At 51.2% G+C, this 20,481-nt stretch overlaps 1 protein-coding gene across 1 annotated transcript in view; it reads right to left on the minus strand.

The window, feature by feature from the left end:
* Positions 1-489: 489 nt before the first annotated feature.
* The window catches only part of LOC122392845 (polypeptide N-acetylgalactosaminyltransferase 2-like), a 49,634-nt gene continuing 29,642 nt past the window's right edge, over positions 490-20,481 (minus strand). Inside the window, exons 6-15 of the mRNA XM_043388166.1 lie at positions 17,918-17,983; positions 13,504-13,625; positions 9,442-9,617; positions 8,463-8,566; positions 4,884-4,999; positions 4,050-4,153; positions 3,603-3,729; positions 2,958-3,041; positions 2,419-2,538; positions 490-2,050 (exon numbers count right to left, since the gene is read on the minus strand). Of these exons, the coding sequence (XP_043244101.1) occupies positions 1,901-2,050; positions 2,419-2,538; positions 2,958-3,041; positions 3,603-3,729; positions 4,050-4,153; positions 4,884-4,999; positions 8,463-8,566; positions 9,442-9,617; positions 13,504-13,625; positions 17,918-17,983 (1,169 nt within the window). The 3' untranslated portion in view covers positions 490-1,900. The remainder of the gene's footprint in view (positions 2,051-2,418; positions 2,539-2,957; positions 3,042-3,602; positions 3,730-4,049; positions 4,154-4,883; positions 5,000-8,462; positions 8,567-9,441; positions 9,618-13,503; positions 13,626-17,917; positions 17,984-20,481) is intronic.

The following is a 20,481-nucleotide window of genomic DNA, read 5'->3' on the forward strand; positions in this document are numbered from 1 at the left end:
TGCAATGTAAATTGCTGAGGTGATTTCTGAGAAACAATTATCCTCAGACACACTGCTGGCACAACATAGCGACATCGTTTCAGCTTGTGTCAAAACACGAAGAAATAGGGAAACGGCCTGCTAGGCGTGCGTGGAATCGCACCATGCGTATGCTTTAGTAATTCCTCCTCTGGGTCAAATCTTATAAAATGCCGTACTATTCTATTCACGGCATTTGGTAGCATTTACAGTGATACGAGTGCCGACAAACGGTTATCCGAGTCAACGAAATGATTCTTTGGACCGTCCACATACGATGGATTGAAATGCGTGAAAACCATTTTGCATTTGATAGCCGTTTTCTGCAGCTGAACTTCAGCCAGTGCCCAGTGCTGCCATATCCATTCCACGGCGTTTATAAGATTGAGCCAGCTGCGAGTCACTCAATCACCTGTTAGTACTCCAGGTACTGCGCAGATGAAACTAGCCCGAAAGCCGTAAACCAAAGTCTGACAGCCGTAATAATATCGAGTTTATTTGACAGCGCACCCGGAGGCGGCTGCAGCGTAGTGACACACTTTTCTTCATGTCCACACCCGACTGGAAGACCTTCAGGTCGCGGAGGGACTCGACACACACAGAATGTAGTTCACAAACATATTATGCAACAACCGGTACGCATGATTCCAGTCATTTCCTGATCCCTCAAATAAAAGTCGTTTACGAAAATAAGCAGAAAAGAGTACAAAAAGCAAGTTTGACAAGCATGCAATTCATGACTCCTTTCAAGAACATTCTCCGTTTCGCATGGTGTCTATCTGAATGAGTTTCAGATGCATTCAACAGCCTTTTCGTCGATTGTCCGCCGATAGCACGAATATCATATACCGGAAAAGACGTTTCGAATGGTGAAATGATTGGCATGGATAAGTTATGGATTCACAGTTTGCAAACGTGCACATGTACCACACACTCGACACACTGTATACAGAATGCAGCAATCCTAAGACCGGAAGCAGATCATCAATCGTGCTTCAGATAAGTCTGAAAGAAAATATGTTTAAGTGCGAATAATTGTGGAGTAATATACCCACAATTTCGCCTTCCTATTGCCTAAAATACACATACATCTGACTTCAGTCACATGCCACTCTCTCCTGTCACATACAAGATGTTTACAAGTCCTTAAGAAGAACGCACCCTTCATCATTCGTTACTAAATCGTTGTACTAATTTCTTTTCTAGGGGAGAAGCGACATGAAATCCTAAAACGAAGTATGTTCCCGAGCTGATCGTAGAATCACGATCTTCCTGTGAGGGGGCGGAGCTGCCCCGCGATCTCCACTGACTGCGTCGCTGTCTGCGACAACTGTCTGTCCGTCCGCTGTCTCCAGTGTCGCTGTCTGCGGCCACTGTTCTGTCCCACCGCATGTGCCTGGGATGCTGAGGGAGCGCCACACCGGAAGACACCTCAGGTCCGGTCCGGTCAGGTCAGGTGGGGTCACCGCAGCCGTCCAGTGCCAAGCTGGTCGGATATGGGCCGCCCAGCAGCCGTCGACAGTTCAGCTTCCGTCGAAGGGCGGGGCAGAGCCGAACAATCGTCGGCCAGCGGTCTCGCACCTACTCCCTGAAGCGGTCCCAACCGCTAGAACCACCTACTGACATCCAGTGGCCATCATACGAACCACCAGTTCCGCGTAGCGACAGTAGTCCACATCTTCCAGCACTTTTACCTATTGGCGGCCGCGTCAATGCGCAGACCTATAGTTCCACCGCAGCCCTTGACGAGAGCGGCCTGTCGCACCACTAGCGCCGCCTAGCGACTGTCGACCGACACTCTAGTACCCTCCGCTGCCGGGCGCGGCGGCAGTATCACAAGCTCTGAAAGTGCTCTCGGTTGACGTGTGTCGGTTGGGCGCGCTCAGATCTGGTTGACGGTGAAGCGCCACTGCTGGGTCAGCGTCTCCGGGTCGCAGGCCCGCGCCACCATACCGCGCGACTGGGGCAGGTCTGAGTCGGCGCAGAGGTCGAACAGCACGTGCCGAATGGTGCCGTCTCGCCGCTCCCACCGCTGGAACGGAGAGCGGAGTCAGAGATTGGGCCGACCGGGGAGGGCTGAGGATATGAAGCAGGGGATATACTGTACACACTTTAAGGAAATAAAGAAATCCACTGCCACACACGCATGTTCCTCAGAAGATAACAGAAGCACCGTTTACGATGAGCCTACCAAATCAAAGAAAAGCAGCAGTTAATTAAACACATTCCCTGTAAACAACATATATAAAGCCCCTGGTTGGATCCGCAACGGGGCATAGCTCGACCCGGTAACACCACCACACCTCTCCCTCCGATACTCCCGCTGGTATATCCTCCAGTAAGTTCCCCACCACCCTTCCCTGCCTCAGCCTCTCCCCGCTATGTCTCCTCCTATCGCACCTGGTTGGTCTGACTGGTGCGGCAGCGCTGCAGCAGCACGGGCGCTCCGGGCCGCGCCTCCAGCAGCGTCATACACAGGTCTCTGTGCCGGATCGTCTGCTCGCGGGTGTAAGTCCAGTCCTGGGGAGCGGCGATCAGGGGGTGAGCTCTGGTCAGGTTACGGGGCAGGGGGGGAGGGTGGGCGGGGAATGTCATGGAATCCGCAAAGGGTAGGGAACGGCAGGATAGGCCATGACAGGACAGAGGAAAAGAGGTCAGGGCAGGGTGGTGGCGGGGGAAAAAGACCACATATGTCATCAGAAGACATCGATAATCTAAACTAAGCTAGCAAACAACATGCCACCGTTCAAGCATGCAAGCCGATGAAATCATCATAATCATTCGTCCCATTTGTAACCCAGATCACTCCTGAACGCATATTTGACAACAGCAATGAACTAGCCCCAGCCCGTTTAGCTGGACGCTCAAACGCTCTGCTTTACAAAGGCCCAGGTTAGTGCCCTGAGCTGCCGAGAACAGAGTTGAGACGGCATTCTCACCTGGTTACCCCCGCCGTTGTGGCAGGAGTAGAGGCCCACAGTGCCGTTCACGATGTGACCGAGCGTGTCCACGCACATGTGACCCTGAAACAGATGTCAGGTCAGGTCAAACCGGGTCAACCGAGATGAAAGGGAGCGCCATAGATCTATAGACTCAAATTCATATTGGTACTATAACAGCCGAAACCTTCGGCTGATCTTGACAAAAGCAATACTATCTTAACACTACGACAAATTGTACTCAAGCACGATTCCAACGGTGACACTTGTGAACAAAGAGCGACGCCTTGTGGAGTTATTTCAGGCGCCACTCAAAGCGACACGGCTAATGCGAAGTGTTTGGCTGCCAGCGGAGCGGCCCATTTGTTATCAAATAAACGTCGGGCGTGACTGCCCGTACTTGAGCCTGCAGCGCCGCAGTCGTTTATGAAGTGTAGCACACTAGAGCCGTCACATTCCAGGGATCATTTCGGAGTGACGCAGCTTTAGCCGACTTCAAGACAACGTAAAACAACAGCACGTGCCAGGGAAATCACCTCAACTCTGTAGTTTCGGAGAGGAAATAGCTCTGATCTTATGACGTCAGCACGGTTCAATATACAACGACGTCAGTGAAGGGTGCCGCGGCGGACGGGAGTAACGCACCTGCTGGATGGAGCCGAACGCCATGTCGCCGGCGTCTGGAACCTTCAGTTCCGGGTAGACGTTATCGAGGAACCACCGGAACGAGTGGCACTTGAGCTGACGCTTCAGCTCAGTCCGCTCACGAATGCTGAAATACGGGGAGAGGGTTTGATTGAAGAGCATGACTATTGATGGGGATTTGTGAGGGATTCTCCCAGCTGGTTCGCAGCCTGAGCCTGTGATAAATGCTGCCAGATTAAGCATGTAATGCATGGGAAATGTTAAAACCTGACGAGGGGAGCGACGAGAGGGTGTCATTCGCTGAAAGCGGTGTCTAGCTCAGGATTAAAATATTAAATAACCCTGCATATTTTATAAAAGCTGTGTGATACCATAAGGCTGAATTCTTGCCCTTCATTCGCATAACGGCTGGGAGGAGACCGACCGGTGGTAGATCACTATTCCTACCTTCCGAACGGCACGTTTCTGGACAGCGGTACGGCGGCGTAGTAGAACTTCTTGTAGTCGTCCATCCACACCTCGGCGGCACGGCGAGTGTTCTTCGCAAACACCTGACGAACGAAAGGGATGGGGTAATGGCAATCCTCTTAACACACACGGGAAGGGTTGACAGTTGTCCTCAGCGGGGTTATCGAAAGGACTGCTTCGGGAAGTGGTCCTCAACACACATTTGTGATGCATCTCTGTGCTCTACAAAGGAAACAGACCATAAACGAATTGTATCCGATGCTCCATTTTACAAATGCGACATAGCGTGATAAATCGTTCGCTGAAACATTCCATGAAAGTCAACCTTGACAGCTGCTTGATAAATCTCACATGTCCCTAAAAACCGGCTTGAAAGAGCCGGGACTGGTGCTAATCTGAGCAGTGAGCATGCCTAGCGTTTACCCGACATCACGATAGGTACACTTGGTTTGGTACACGCACAAATCGTGTAGCCATCCACGAAATGCAGATGGTGGATATCCGGGTTTTCTTTCATATTGATAATACGAGGCGAAAACAGCGGCGAATACATTGCGGATACTCTCAATAAAAAGTCCTAGACTGAAAGTCATCCAACCAGGTAACCGCCTAACCCCTAATCGGAATCACGTTGGCTTCTTCCCCTGGCATTAGTGGCCAGCCATTCCGCCAGAACACACACCGCTTTCTCAGCCTGTAGCCCCGTATTCACTGACTTCAACGCTACACTGTACCCACACTGTAATCCTATCAGCTGTGAGCCACATCACCGACCTAACCACTGCCCCGTCCTGTGACCTGACCCTGACTGACCTGACCGCTGCCGCCGGGGAACGAGTAGGGGTGCTGTTTCCTGAACACGTGACCCACGCGGCTGCAGGGAATGATCTCCAGAGAGCCACCGCACTGCCACACGCGGAACGAAAACTCTGCAACACAAACGGAAAATATTCGTCAGCAACGAGGTCAAAGTCAAAACGAGGGACGAGAACTCTGTCAGAATACAAGTACCGACATCTGGGGTTCACATTGGAACGAAAACTCTGACGTCATTTGTCACTGGTCACTGCTTAAGCTCAGGTCCACACAACGGACAACATCTCTACAAGCAAAACCTCGCAAGTCACAAATCCGTTTGGGTTCACACTTCAAACACGGAACGACACTCCAGTTCTCCAACAGCACTGGTGACAAAGCAAAGTACAAAGCAGTGAGTAGGTGCTCTGTTCGAAAGTGTCACCGATATTGACGTCAATGTCAACACTGTCTATGTCCACACTGCATCGGCAAATACACACTGTTGACCCCACAGCGGACGGAACGATCTATTTCAACACATGTTCTCGCTACGAACCATGACCTCACACAACAGCCGCGCAGTAAATTGAATCACTCAACAAAACAGCCGCACGGTAAGTCCACTTTTAGACGTGCTTCTTAGTTCTTAACAAACACACCGCCCTTAAACATACTTTTCCACACCCCACAGTTTGCTTACATTTCGAGCCACCGACGTAGCGTCACCGGCAGACTCTTACTCACCAAAAGTCAACATACATAGTTGCTGCAAGTACCACTGCACCACGCTAGCCTCTGTGGCACCTATCGAGTCATCGACCCCCACTCGAGAAGGGAGTGGAGGGGAGGGCAGCACGCGACCCGTCCCGGAACGCTCCGTTTACCGGTGGCCAGTGGCATGATGAAGGGTGGGGCGAACACAGGCATACCTAACAAAGAACGCTTACTGAGAAATGACTATGGCATAACGAACGGTCCAACAAAACATTGCGACGATACTGTAGCACAGCGACAATGGGTGGATTGGAGCCAACATTGTATAGTAGTATTTGGTGGATAACATCGGTGTAGTATTTGGTGGATAACATCGGCGTACGTTTGCTTTATTAATACACAATAGCCAGTTGTTTATCCACGAAGTGCCGTCATTGACCAAGCCAATAAGTTTTCTATGAACACGGTATCGTAGCCGGTAACGTATGACATGACACAGGTAGTCACCTGACAGTCCAATCAGCTAACAACACCAACAATCGGCACCACAGACGGGTATTTACCGAGGCAATCAACCGGCCACGACACCATCTATGGACCCATCAACTTGTTACAACACACACCATTAGCTGACGTCAGGTACAGACACCATCTAGGGGCGGTCACCAGTACCACCCGAGACACCAGGCGCTGGCACCTACACCTGGTCCACATACGGTACAGGTTGGCAACGATTCAAAGTGTTTGATTCGATTCGACTCTGAGTCGCATACGACTCTGGCTGTCAGTGAGGTACACCGTTAAGGCCTGGCTACACTATGCGTTTTCTGTGTGCGTTTTTTTGCGGGTTTGCGTGTTTTGCGTAATATCGTTCTAGAAAAAGAAACGATATCACGTTTTTGTGATGCTCTTTATATTAAATTTTAGTTAATATAAGAGTTATCTTAACTTTTGTATATAACTGATGCACAACTAACGTAAAATTATATTATTTATAACTTTTTTTCTAGAACGATATTACGCAAAAAAACCCAAACAAACCCGCAAAAACGCACGCAGAAAACGCATAGTGTAGCCAGGCCGTTACACGCACGTGTCTCGGGCACACCCGAGGTCCGTACCAGTGCTTATGCGAGAGAACACGCCAGCTGGTCTGGTAACCATCGGCAAAATATCCAGTAATGGACACTGGCATGGCCATTACCAAAACAGGATGTGCAAACAACAAAGCCAGACAGGATCAATACCACACATGTAGCTATACGGTGTTCGAGGGATTGGGCTAGAAGTTATCAGTGTTTGTAGACACCTCCCTGACTGTACAGATGCCAGAGTCTACAATGATCAATACACGTCACAGCGGCGAATTGAAGTTCAAGCTGGCTCAGCAGATTACACGAATCAATTCGAAGAAGGCATTTGTCAGACGTTCAAATTCCAGTCTTTAATATGATCATGGACACCGAACAAATGTCATCGTTCATCAAATTGAGCATCAGAGCCCATACGTCGACGGTGTGATACGGTAACATTTCTTACTTGGCCCTCGTATAGGAGTCTTCGGTAGGTGGGCGGGGGGGGGGGGGGCTGGCGCCCGCTTCGTTCGACCCCTACATATAACACACCCAAAGCACCTAGGCCCGTTCTACCCTACATTTGACACGCCCAAAGCACCCGGACTGGCGTGTCTGGGGGCCATCTGGTCACCGGAACTCTGTAAGGACTGACGCAAGGTGCGCCAGAATAGTGGTTGGTTGGGGACCGGCGCACCTGGCTACCATAGCCGGCACGCGCCGGGAGACCAGGGGAAGCCAATGCCGATAATGACACGCCACCGGTACCGCTGGGCAGGGGGACGACTCACGACGCTCTCTGCCATAGGCTGACACGGTGATACAGTGCACGACAGGTTGGCGAATAAGCTGGCTATGAAGGCACTGGTATCGGACTAGCGGTTGTGTGCACTGATGGCCAGCTAATGTGGACACTGATGCATGACTAATGTACACAATCAAGACCGATAGACATACATATCGACGGTCAATTGAGGTACATTTTGTACCGCCCAAAGGGCGAGACAGTACCTATGCGGCTCTGTCGGAAAAGCTGTCGGAAAAGCTCATGCATTCGCAGGAGCCGCCCTACGAAATAAGAAAATCACAGTTCAAGGAACGATCGGTGAGCCATTTTGACGAACTGCTAAGCACGGTTTTGACGAATGTCTCCCTGCTTATACAGCGGATGTAGGCCCGCATTTAGACGCAGCCCCTGTTCGAAATCGATTGCCTGTTTCGAAGAATGTTTCCTAAACTGTCAGCTCGAGCCTCAGCCGGAAAAGCTCAGACCCGGCCGGGACTGTGGCTGGGCCTGGGACCGAAACGGGCACCGGTGCTGAGGCAGGGTCGGTGCAGGGCGGGGAGGGATTCTGCACACTGAACCAATATGGCCAACTATCGGCTCAGCAGATATCCAGTGTCACTCCTAACTGTCCGGGACCCGTCCAATTCAGTCAGATACTGAGCCGGGGCGTCAACAGCTGTCGTCACGTCCCGAGCGGGACATTCCCCGACCAAGGCTCGGTTCTACTTTTCCACCGCGATTATATGAAATCTAAATCATACGCTGAATGTGCTTCGACCGAACTCATAGTTAATTCACAATAAAAAGAGAGCATAAAACGCAAGACGGTCGACATCATAGTTCGGTACTCTTCTTCAAGGCCCAATATACCACTCCTACATCCACTTCTAGATCCACTTCTACATCGCTATGAGAAGAACGGGATCACGTTTTTAGATAACAGGTTTTTACGCTCAAAACAAAAGCATCTCCTCTGAAGTCACCTGCTGTGAAATAAACTTTCCACGTTACTCGACTTACCGAGGTTCTCTCCACCCCAAACCTCCATCTGCATATCGTATTTGCCGAGCTTCTCGAACCAGGCCTTATCCATGACGAACAGACCGCCGGCAATCATGGGCGTCCTGCGAGAGACACAGGGACGGCGTCAGGTCAGACCGATTCCCGTAAAGCAGCCAACCCTGTGACGTACGGTGACCATGGCAACGGCGTGATATCCAACGCCGCATAAATTCCGAGAGCGGTGCCGAGCCGATTCTCAGAACAGGGGCTTCAGAGATAGATTATCAGCGACATCAGCGCATCGATATTTCACAGTTCTGGAAAACTTTGACAGTCTTGGACACGTGTCAGAGGCAGGGCGTTCAGAAGCAGAGCGTGTATGCCATTAAACTTGAGTTGGCAGTGGTGGGCTGAGGAAACCACAAACATTCAAACTTTACGGAAGATGGAACGCTAAGGCGTCGGGAGGCAAATGCCACGCACAATTACTACTTTGCATAGAAAATGGCAGCGTTCCAGAGCCGGCCGAGGCCGTTAAATAGCGCACCGGGGAGAAAAACAAGACATTCGCGGCTCAGAGAGCCCCTACGCGGAAACACACCGTGACAAAAATACAGAGAAACCTCAGGACGGTAGCCAAACATCCCAAGGACATGGCATTTGTTGAGGAGATATTAAGGAAAATCGTCCAAACATGAATAATACTGCATCGCTGAACATTTTTGGACGGTGCGGTCCGGCATTTGCCTGCAATGCGACAGACAAATACTTTTATTTGGCTAGCAAACTTTTAAATTATTGCCTGCTGACACGCTAACATGCGTATTTGCACTCGTTGCTAGTGACAGATATGCATTTGTTGCCCTCCTCCGTCAGCTTAAGTGCGGCTATGAGCCGGAGCCCGGGACCGCAGTAGATGCCCGTCGCCAGACGATGGTCACGTCTAGTTATTATTAGGTAGGTTTGTCTAGTTATCAGGCCCGCCGGGAGCGCTCACTTGATGGGCAGCGTGGGGTCGGCGCGGTGGCGGCGCCGCTCCGTCTCCGTCATGTACTCCCACTTGAAGACCAGGTTCCAGTCGAAACCGCCGCGCAGGTCGGCAGAGGCGCCCACGTACTGGAAGTTGTCCATCGAGATGACGTCGATGATGGGGCAGACGACGCGGGACCGGTCCTGTGGGCAGCAGAGGACCGTCAGTCGGGAAAACATGAGACTGTTCGACTGCTAATACTGATAACATCGGTGACATGATCAGATGACAAGTCAATCCTCTAAATCCTCAACACTTCACACAGCGGCACAAAATATCGGCACGAATCGTGGACGGGCTCGACCGATGACACGGACTTCATTAATCCTGAAGGAGGCTACAGGCTACAGCACGGCCAAGCAATTGCAATATAATTGGGTAAGTGATCTGTGATAATACGCCAATCTGCGAGCATTGATCGCTCTCGTTAAAAGTCACTTCTGCATCTCTTCCCATTCTGCCCCAAACCACATCCCTCTGCAAAAGGACGTTCTTACGGTGAAATTGCGTCACAAAACTGGTTTCGGAGATAACATCCGACAAGGACTTAACAAACAATAAAACCTGACATTCTAGAGCTGCCAGCACAGAACCTAGATATGCGTGTTATTTTATTTTTATTTTTTGAGCGATGTGATACAATGAAATGTAAGTAAATAACATTCGAGAAGAGCTTCATTAACTTTGCTATATGATACCGTTGTATATAACTATACTTACTAACTAATACGCCATAATTTCGTACTGCTGTAATAAAAGAACCAGTTGCGAAATAGACTGGACTCGAATAATACTTCGGAATGCCGCCACATTTCATTATCTAGACTTTATCCTGATAAGACAAACGATTAACCGATTACCGAAAACTGCGTTATATGGATCACAAATGGGCGACAGAGCTGTCAGCTGCCTCTACCGAAGCAGAGTATAACAGCCTGGTATCACCCAGCTACAGCCAGATGATGGCCACAGAGGGACACGTCAGATAACCAAAGGCCCCAGCTGCGGCCGATCTGGCAGCGTAAGCCGGCCGTTCTCACATCCGATCCTGGCACCCGAATCACCCGGACGCAGCCATCCCGACTTCCTGGTCCGGCAGCTGAAGTGACCGACGACGGCATAAAGCATTGGAACGACCATCAGCTGCCGGCGCAGGGCCGACATACATCATACGGCCGCTGAGGCGCCGGGTAGACATCTGTCTTACGGCCGTCGGGGCAACGGTCACAGCGCGTCGGCCGATAACTTACCGGGCGGCGATGATTGTGGGAGCCGGTGGGTCTGTCTCGCACAACACAGGCCAACTATGAAAACTGAATGAAATTACATTATGCGTATGAATATAAAAAGTTCCCTAAGTGGCGATTAGCACTCGCCAATCTACGAACACCTCTGAGCTGCCATTTGTCCCTAAAACTGATCCTACGAAAATAAGGAACATTCTTGAACTTGAACTGGCATTTGCACTGCCTGAGCATGGTTTCATTTGGGGCATTCAGTATACGAACTCCCGTCTTTGTATAAGGATTGGGTTCCACTACGGAACTTGCACAAGACTGTGGCTATAAAACGGACAAAACGGGCGTTTCTGTTAAGGCTGATTGGCGACCTTAGCCCAACATGGAGAAACATTCCAGTCCAATAGACCATGAACCAGGAAGTTAGCCTATAGTAGTCCCCGCTGGGGCCTGGCTCATTCTCTTAAAACCATGACAGAATGGCACATACATCTTCGCAGTGCACCCATCAATCATTTACAGCTGGTCTTCCCCGGTTATGGAGATCTCCTGGGTCATAAAACGCCGCCATGTGGAACAGAGTCTCACCATGCTCCGACTGGGGACATTCCCTGACATTCAGAGAGGCTCGGACATTAGCCAGGCGTCACTGGAAAAAGGAACATTAACTCAGCAGCAGATAGTGACCGAGCTCGAGCCTCGAGGCTCGAGCACGCCACTGGACTCAGGAGTTCACAAAGTAGCCTCGCGCAGCAGTCGGGGCATCAGTCCCCAGCTGGGTTCAGCAGCCACACGATTCACTCCGCTGGTAGCTTCTGCTGGTGATATTTCGCTACCTAATTAATCAGCTAGGGGGCTCGTCGTGCCCGTCGTGCCATTCCAGACACCCGGACTGACACCAAAGCTACTCAACTTCAACTCTTTGTCGCTCATCGTCCCGTCGTATGCCGCACACTATCCTAGCCTGTCCCAGGAAAGCGAGAGGGGACTTAAAACCCTAGCCTCACCGATGGAGTTGGGGGACATCGTGTGACATTTTCACCACGCTCACAACATCTAATGTGTTGTTCCACTCCCTTCGCCTTATCTACGCCCCTCTCCCGAAAGGCGAGAGTTGACTTCTGTGCGGTCACAGCGCTGGTGACTCCCGAGTTTACCCATCTACACGTCTGCATCATGAGTTTACGTCTACCCAACTTCAAAGCCGCTCGCTGCGTGGAACACTGGCTATTAGGAACAGAAAAGTCGTAATGCAGCGGCAGCGGGGGCGGGGCGGTGGGGTGATGGCGTGGGCGGGGCGGGGGGGGGGGGGCGGACCTCGTGCGTCCAACGCCTGCAGGGAGCTCGGAGATCAATACGCACGATGCGTACCATTCGTGTGACGCTCATTGCCACGCGTCAGGCCCCACGCGCCCCCACGTGTTGGCTCAAACGCCGCTCACGTAATACGCGCTGAATGGACACCGAATGGACGGCTAGGAGCGGCGCACTATTCGCCCTGCCGTCTATACTAGGCTTGCCGCATTCAGCGACGACCTATGCCTACTGTGTTCATTGTAGGTAATGGCATAGTACACAGCAAGACAAATAAACAAATGGCGAAGACAATTCCATTACAATGAGCTACGTTATGAGAAGGTCTATTCTCCCAGCGGTGGTATCGCACACTGCACCCGACGCCGCACTATGGCGTGTCCGAACCGATAATGGCGAACACAACACGACCGCTATTTACGCATTGGGCTGCCGCACAGGCCTGCTGACATGCATGATCGCCTTCGGCGGGTCATAACATTACCGCTGATGGCATGTAAATGCAGGACAGATCGAGCGACAAGCTGGGCCACCGTTGGCAAACCAAGAAGGCAATGTCAAACGTAGGACAATCGCAATGTCCACTTACTCTTTATGGCCCCATAAAACGACACCTCTTTCTTTGTTTCCCTAGCAGCCTAGGACTCGGGCTGAATGATAACGGCTGCAACACCATTTACGACAGCTTACCGGCACCTTCCGCGACTACAATCAGTAAAAGACCAACGCCAAGTCGACTTGGCATGTAAAAAAGACAATGAAGCCGACTTGGCCAGAAAAACGCCTGTAATGACATTAATATTTGTGGTGAGGCTCGATGCACCAGTTCCAATCCAACTCGCTATCGTCATATACCCTCCTTGGCCTCCCCTCGGTGCCACCAATAACTTCCCTAACCTCCTTCCTACACCGGTCCGAACACGCTGACCTCCCTCCTGCTGTGGTGTACCACAGGTACCGCCCCGGCCCGCCCCTGACAGTGTTCCCCTGAGGTCGGCCTGCCCTGTCGGCCCCAAACCGTCAACAATTAGTCGCCCGTGGACATTGCCCGACCGTCAACACTGCTAATTGCACCGGGGTCGGACACGCCGGGGAATTGGATGACACGCAGCTCGACACAAACAAGCTGAGTGGTCGGCTGACTTAGCTGTGCTCCGCACACACCAATCTGCCAAGGCCGTAGCGAATGACGAGTGACTGATTAATATTTCCTGCCACGAGACATTTCCAAAATCAATCAGCGTAAAACAAGCGGAACAGCCTTGACGAGTTCTCATACAAAGAGCGTAGGTATATCAACTGTAACATGAGCAGCTCCTCCAAGTCTCTTATTACATTTACGCTTGTTTTGAAATATCAAAATCACGTTACCCAGTCTGGACAAGGAGCCTACTTAGTAACCCACGCAGTAACTTACCACAACTCCACCTGATAACTCACCGCACCTAACTCAAGTCGTCCTCACTCAGTAACTCACCTCGGCTACCCGCTCCAGCATGGGCTCCAGCCAGTTTTCGTTACACTCGCAGTGAGAGTCTAGGAAGGTGAGGATGGGCGCCGTAGCCGCGTCAGCGCCCTTCACCCGTGAGCGCATCAGACCTGGCGAAAAACGGAACATCGGGCTCGTCAGATATTGATATAGTGTGCCTGTGACGTCTGAAGGTAGACAATCGTTAACTCATGGAGTACAGCAGTATTGATAAACCCGTTCCTTTTGATACCACTCGTAAATCATGTCGTGGCTATTGATGGTAACATGACGCCATTACCACCGAAATAGCCGGGCATTAGTGAACATCACTCGACGTAGGACAAATGTCCAGCGGAAAGCTCTGTGATTACGGACACCGAAATACTGCCCGATTCATTTCGGTTCCCTGGTAACTGTGACAAACCCAGCGCCAGGGCCGACATTTGGACCCGGCACGCCAATCTCTGACGTCACGCTCCTGCATTATGACGTCAGAAGTGTCCGGGTGGAGCTAGGGGGAGTTACAGGGAGGAGGGGGGGAGGCGGTGGCCATTCCTCCCGCCCGAACCACCGCGAACGACATAACCGTCCCCGCTCGTACCGCCCCGGTTAACGCGCCATCATATATTCATAGCGTAGTCGACACCGGCTTAAGTTGCGGGAGGCAGGCACAGACCGCTGCCAGTAGCAGCGAGCCCCACTCGTAAGTCGTAGTCCGGGGTGGCGCGGAGTTGAGCCAGCCATCAGAGCTGAAATAGCCAAGGCCTGGGGCGGCTAAATCTGCTCAATTTTGGTTTAGTTTGTGGAGAACGTGACAAAATTTTATCTTGATACGTTTTTACGGATGTGGTTCGTATATGGAGTGTCGGTCAACTTTTCAAAGGCCCTCTGGGAGATCCGACCCCAGGTCCTCGGCGGAAAAGTAAGACATCCTGTCGTTTCACAGGACCACTCTGGAGACTCGAGAGACGGGTGAGTGGATCGATTTCGGCCAGCTTCGGCAGAGTGGAACTGAAGCGACCTGAGGGAGGTCGCCAGGAACGGAGAGTGGTGTCGGGGTGCGGAACGGAAAGAAGTAATGTGTAAAGGCAGTGGAGCAGACGCGAGTTACAAGAAGGCAGTGAAGGAGCGGTGGCACAGAACAGTGAGGTGGTGACGTGCAGAGGTAAGTGGCAATCCGGTACTGCAATCTACAAAAAGCCGGAGGAATAAAAGCGCGCTCGCTGCATATCGCCCGAAGATAATTGACATTGCCAGCGAAAGTGGAATACCACGGGCGCCTCAAAAGGTCACCGGTCAATCGACTCGATCGGTTCGGTGGGCAGTGCCGAACGGCGGCCGCGGAGTCTGCGGCGCGGCCGGCAGTCGCAGCTCGAACCCACCACGGCAGCAGAGGGCCGGGAGGGGGAAGGGGTAGGGGTCGGCAGACACGGCAGCACGTGACCCAGTAACACGTAACCCGGTGACAGGAGTGACAGGCGTGTCACGCTGCACGCGCAGGTCACGAATGTGTCAGAGCAGCGCTGTTCCGCGATCAGAGAGACATCGAGTCGGTATTGGATGTGACCGGTGTCGCTAACGCCGGCAAAGGAGGGTGGGTGGGTGATAAGCAGAGACAGAGAGAAAGAGAGGAAGGGTAGAAGGGAGGATGGGAGACAGAAAGATGGATGAGGATGAAGAGATAGAAGGAACGAAAGAAGAACGAGAGTAGCCCGAATGAGCTGTCCGGTCGTGGAATCGAAGCAGAAATGGATGTCTGACGTGACCGAAGTCCAACAAGGTCTGAGGAACCGAAAAACGTCCCGTGCATGCTGAAATATTCGTGGAAGGTGGTGGCGTTTTCACACGCACAACAGCAATCACCTCAGGAGCTGATAGGCAGAGTGATTAGGAATCGGCAACTTGATCTAAACTTCACGGCGCAGATTTCAAATGGATTTCATTAGCGACTGATCGGCTTAGGAAGGAATGAATGAATTCTTTTTTACGGACTACATCATCAGAATAAATCAAATAACCAAGGGCTATTCTTTGAACAAACATCGAACAATTACACACTTTTCCTATAGAGTTCAGCTTTCTCGGACTCCCAGAGTTCCCTCAAACAACTCATTTTTTATTGCAACTAATGCCTACGGCTTTTGTTGACATCTCTGCTCACCATCGACCAAATACACTCGAATCGTTGGGTCATTATCATGTCGAACGGCCAGCTACTAACCCTGGAAACAACCACCAAAACGGTCGGCTTCCAATACCAGCCCTTCATTTCAGCCACTCACTAGATAATAGAGAGCCGTGTCCTTCCATCAGACGCCGTCATTGTCATGCATCAAACAGCGTCTTCAGTCCGCTCTGTCCATCCAGGTCCAGAGCTGACCTTTAGCCACGTAATCCCATCAGTGTCCACACCGGGCCGATACCAGGAGCCCAGCCGGGGAGCCACAAAGGCCAAAGGTGCCGGCCGACCGTCACCGTGTCATCCGTGGCATTCTAGACCAGCGCCGTGCCTCATACGGTTTTAATGACATAACACGGGTGGAGCAGCTGGTTCATGACAGCAGCCGTCTGGTTACGTAACACAGCGGCGGCAGCATAAATGGCACTGCAGAGCGGACTCAGCTAGAAACAAAATGCGGCGAGCTACCGCCGCGCTTCTGCCGAATCCTCGGTCCAATAAAAAAGCAGCAGCATCAACGACAGAAACGGCGGCGCAGATCGCACAGGACAGAAGGCACAGACCTCTTGTCAAACCACGGGAGTCACCGTCCATTTTCCTTTCCCCGTCCTTCTCCTCCTCGGCACTGGGGCTGGGGGACGGGGGAGGACGTGGCATTATGCCCAAAGCCAAGACGTTTACATCGGCACCGACAGCATCCAGCCGACTCCGGAACAAAGCCGGGCTAGGGCGGGGGCGAACCACGGCGGATCTCGGGGCAGGGCGGGGGCGAACCGAGGCGGCCCAGAGAGGGTGGTCGGGGATCGAGACAGGCCAGGGTGGGACGGGGCGGGCTAGAGCCAGGCGGGGACGGGGGCGGACTAGAGCTAGGCTGGGTGGCTCGAGGCGGGCCAGGCAGGTCGGGACACAATACAGCGGATACCGGAGAGGGGTAGGTAGTAGGAAGGGATGAAAATGGATCAGACGGAGCAGGGGACGGGCCGTGACAGGACAGGGCAAATCAGCAAGGGGAGGGGCGGATCACGGCTAAAGCAGAGCTAAACGAGGCGGAGCAGAGCCAAACGAGCGAAGACCAAGAGCAGAACAGGAGTGGAAATAAGAACGAATCGGTATAAGAAAAGATCAGGGCGATGGACAGAGTAGAGTAGGACGGAGACCGACCAAGGGGAGTGAACAAGAGGAGATAACACTTCATCGTTTACAAGACCACATAGCATGGTGCACACGGCACAGTGCACAAGCCCTGCTTCTGAGCAAAACTGCTTTGAATAACCGCTATAAATCAGGATCCGTATGACACTAAATCGGCTTACTAGCACTTGATGATAAAATGACTACCCTGCCCTTCACAGCACCGCATGGGTCCACCGAGCTCGATTACATGAACAGATACGGGGAATTAATTATGTACTGACGCCAGGCGACTCCGCCATGATTAATCTTAGCGTACCTCAGTTAGGCGCAACAATGCTGTCACAGCAGGCTCAAATGCCGTGACTGCACACACGGGCACGGCAGGTTGTCCAAGTGGTGCTCATTGTGTACCAGCCTAAGGCTATTATTATGGGTTACACGTTAAGTGTCAACCCGTGCGACACGGTAGCGTTTCGCAGCACGACTGGCTGTGACATTTACTGGAGCTGCACGCACGTCCACGCCTGTCGTTAGTTAGCGCTACGACACATACGTTCAGCCATATTAACCAAGGAAATGCTGATGCGTCGGCGACTCACCAACCCGCTTTCAACAGGCCTCTCACTCAAGGCCGGGCGGTGGTCAAAAATCGCCGACGGTAGCGAGGCACGTCGCTCCATTTCACCACTCCGGCCAGCTAAATACTTTATCAAACAGAGGAGGCTCCCGGCCGGTGTGAGCGGTCCGAGTTGCGTCACTGCTAGCCGCCGGAGCGCTGGCCGACCGCAGAGGCGTTCCGCAGCACTCGTTCCAGGCCGGCCTCACGCCGATGACGAAACAAACCCATCCCGACGTCGTAAGGGAGGTTTGGTGGCGAGCAGCCGGCGCCCGATCGCAACCAGTGCGACAGGTGTAAGGACACGCAGATACAGCTGATAAGACCGATATCTGTGCCGTCGGACTTGCACAATATCTAAGTGAGCGAGGTAATTGAGGTGTTTTCGTTCAAAGGTAGAACATGGGAAGAAGTCATGCACCCAGCACCATGCAGCGCTGCAACACACTCGATTCCGAAACTGGGCCACACTCCATGGAGTCGTGTCTTACCTTCACGCTTGTCATTCCGCAGCACTTTGACCTTCTCAATCTTCTCCAGCATAATTCCATCCTCAGCTGAAACAGACATGACAATAAGGTCAGAAAAGAAGTAGCGAATGATATTCATTGACATCGTATATCCGCGATAAGCTGCGAAAACATTCCCAAGACAGTGTAGTTTTGATGAGACACCCCACAGTCTGCGGAGTAACTGCTGTGCCACTTGCCAGCCAATGATATTACACAACTAGACCATCTCAGTGTCTGCCGTCGCCAGCTCTCGTCCTTTTTCACATTTGCCACCGAACACACCGCCACCGATCCGAAGAGCGCGCGCCACCGGCTAAACGCGGATACAATGGCCGTAAAATTACGTCGGCCTAATAGCTCGGGCGCGGGCGGCTGCCAGCCTGCAGGATCGAGTGCTCCCGCGGGCACGGCCGAGGACCGGTGCTCGCTCAAAGAAGAGTCCGACCGCACGGGACGGGACCGTGCTGCCCCGCACGGTCCCGCCCACCACCCACCACCTATCGCTCAGGGCCCTAGTGTCTACCGACCACAGCCGGGCAGGCAGTAGAGCACATACGGCCAGTCATTCACCGTCGTGTTTCCACGGCACCGCGGAGATGTGCTCCAAAGAGCGGGCCAACAGTTCCCTGGCGGCCCGCCGGCACCACATGTGTTCCAACTGTGCGGACTTCAGATGCTGCCACTGACAGGCACTGAGAGCCGAGTGGCTCCACCGCCCCCGGGCGCTTCTGCCAGTGGCAAACTTCGCCGCTGAAAAATCTGCAAAGGCGTCCCGGCCGCCAGATGCTACCGGCACGTTTTACATGCGGGGCATTCCACGTCAAATCAAACACCGAAATCCGTCATCCCCTTCGATTTTTCTGAAAATTTGTAGGCAGACTGGGCATGGTTCAAAACTGAGTTACGTATAATATTTTCGAAATTTGATAACGTATCGCTAAGATATAGGTCATCGAATATAGCGAAAAATGCCACACATCAATTTTTTAAATGGCTATAACTCTGGTTCCTTTTCTGGTATCAAAATGATATTAACAGGGGCTTATAGGCAATTGATAAGGCTTTGATTTTTAATTGTAAAATTAAATTGAAGTGACCTTGAAATGCATTTGACCTTGAATTAAAACAGAAAAATTTAAATAGCAAAAAACACGTCACCTTCGATTTGGGTAATTTTTACATATTATGTCCGTCACAATGTTCCTAACCATCTGTGAAAAAATTGGAGTGGGCCATTCATAACTTTTGCGGCAAACGCCGTTTTCATGCATCAACATCACGCAACCGCGCGTGACCTTGAAAGACAGAGTCGAGACATGCTTGCTTGTGTACACTTTCTGAAATGAATGATTGCTGATTAGTGATATCCCAAACTCTACGAGAATGGAAATGCATAGTCATCGTAGTCAAGCATTCACGTTCCATAGTAAAGGTGTCTCAGGCAAACGGTATTTTGCGGTGAATTTTGAGCCGTGTGGAAATGCATCATGAAGTAAATTCAACGAAAACATTATCACGCAACGATATCTTCACGTCTTTTGATCTTCACTATACGAAAGAACATACATTGTTTTGTATGTATGGGGAATTTCTAGTTAATCCAATAATAAATATGGCAGTTAGAGGCCTGCTAAGAGTAACATGTCGCCGGCTGAGGCGGGCTCGGCCGATGCGGGAAACGCAGCAATCACAATTTTGTGTTTACATGTTCATATTTTAATTGTTTACCAACCTATTTTTAAAATTCTTTCACCATAAGATTGCCTGTACATTTCTTAGTCTTCTCACAAAATTTGACGCGAATCGAACGTAATCAGCGGTAGGGAGCGCGATGTAAAGACGGAACCGTTCCGTTCCGTCCCGGCACAGTCTACAATTCAGGCGGCGCGTAGCGGTCGGCGCCAGCTGCCGAGTCGCCGCGTCGCTGCGGCGACAGGATGTTCACTTTACACCGCTATTACTAGAACAGTTGTGAACCGATTTTCTTATTGCTTGCACGATGAGATGTCCAATTCAATTCTTGACAGGTAGCCATAATAAATTTCGCATTAATCTTATGAGATATTGGCGAAAAACAGGAGGGGTGGGCGAAATTCGCTCTTCCCCCTCCACTGCGCGTGCTAACATACGTTTACATATGTGCAATTTTCTTCAAAACTTATGAATGGCCCACTCCAATTTTTTCACAGGTTGTTAAGAATATGGTAAGCAATAAAATATATGAAAATGAGCCAAATCGAAGGTGACGTGTTTTTTGCTATTTCAATATTTGTGCTTAAAAACAGAGTTAAGCAAATTTCAAGGTCATATATTTAAGTAGGTGCAATTCTAAACAAATGCTTAAGAAATTACCTAAACAGTAAGGTTTATTTCATTCAAATCAAACAAGTACAACCAAAGTTATGGTCGTTCTAAAATATAAAGATGCAACATTTTGTAAAAATTTGATGCCCTATATTTAGAAGACCTGTGGTCAGAATGTGCAAAAAACATCAATGTAATGTCCGGGGCCACACAGGAACTCGCTCACAAATTTATAATGA

This window comes from Amphibalanus amphitrite, unplaced genomic scaffold, assembly GCF_019059575.1.
Source record: "Amphibalanus amphitrite isolate SeventyFive unplaced genomic scaffold, NRLGWU_Aamphi_draft 000503F_arrow, whole genome shotgun sequence".
NCBI lineage: Eukaryota > Metazoa > Arthropoda > Thecostraca > Balanomorpha > Balanidae > Amphibalanus > Amphibalanus amphitrite.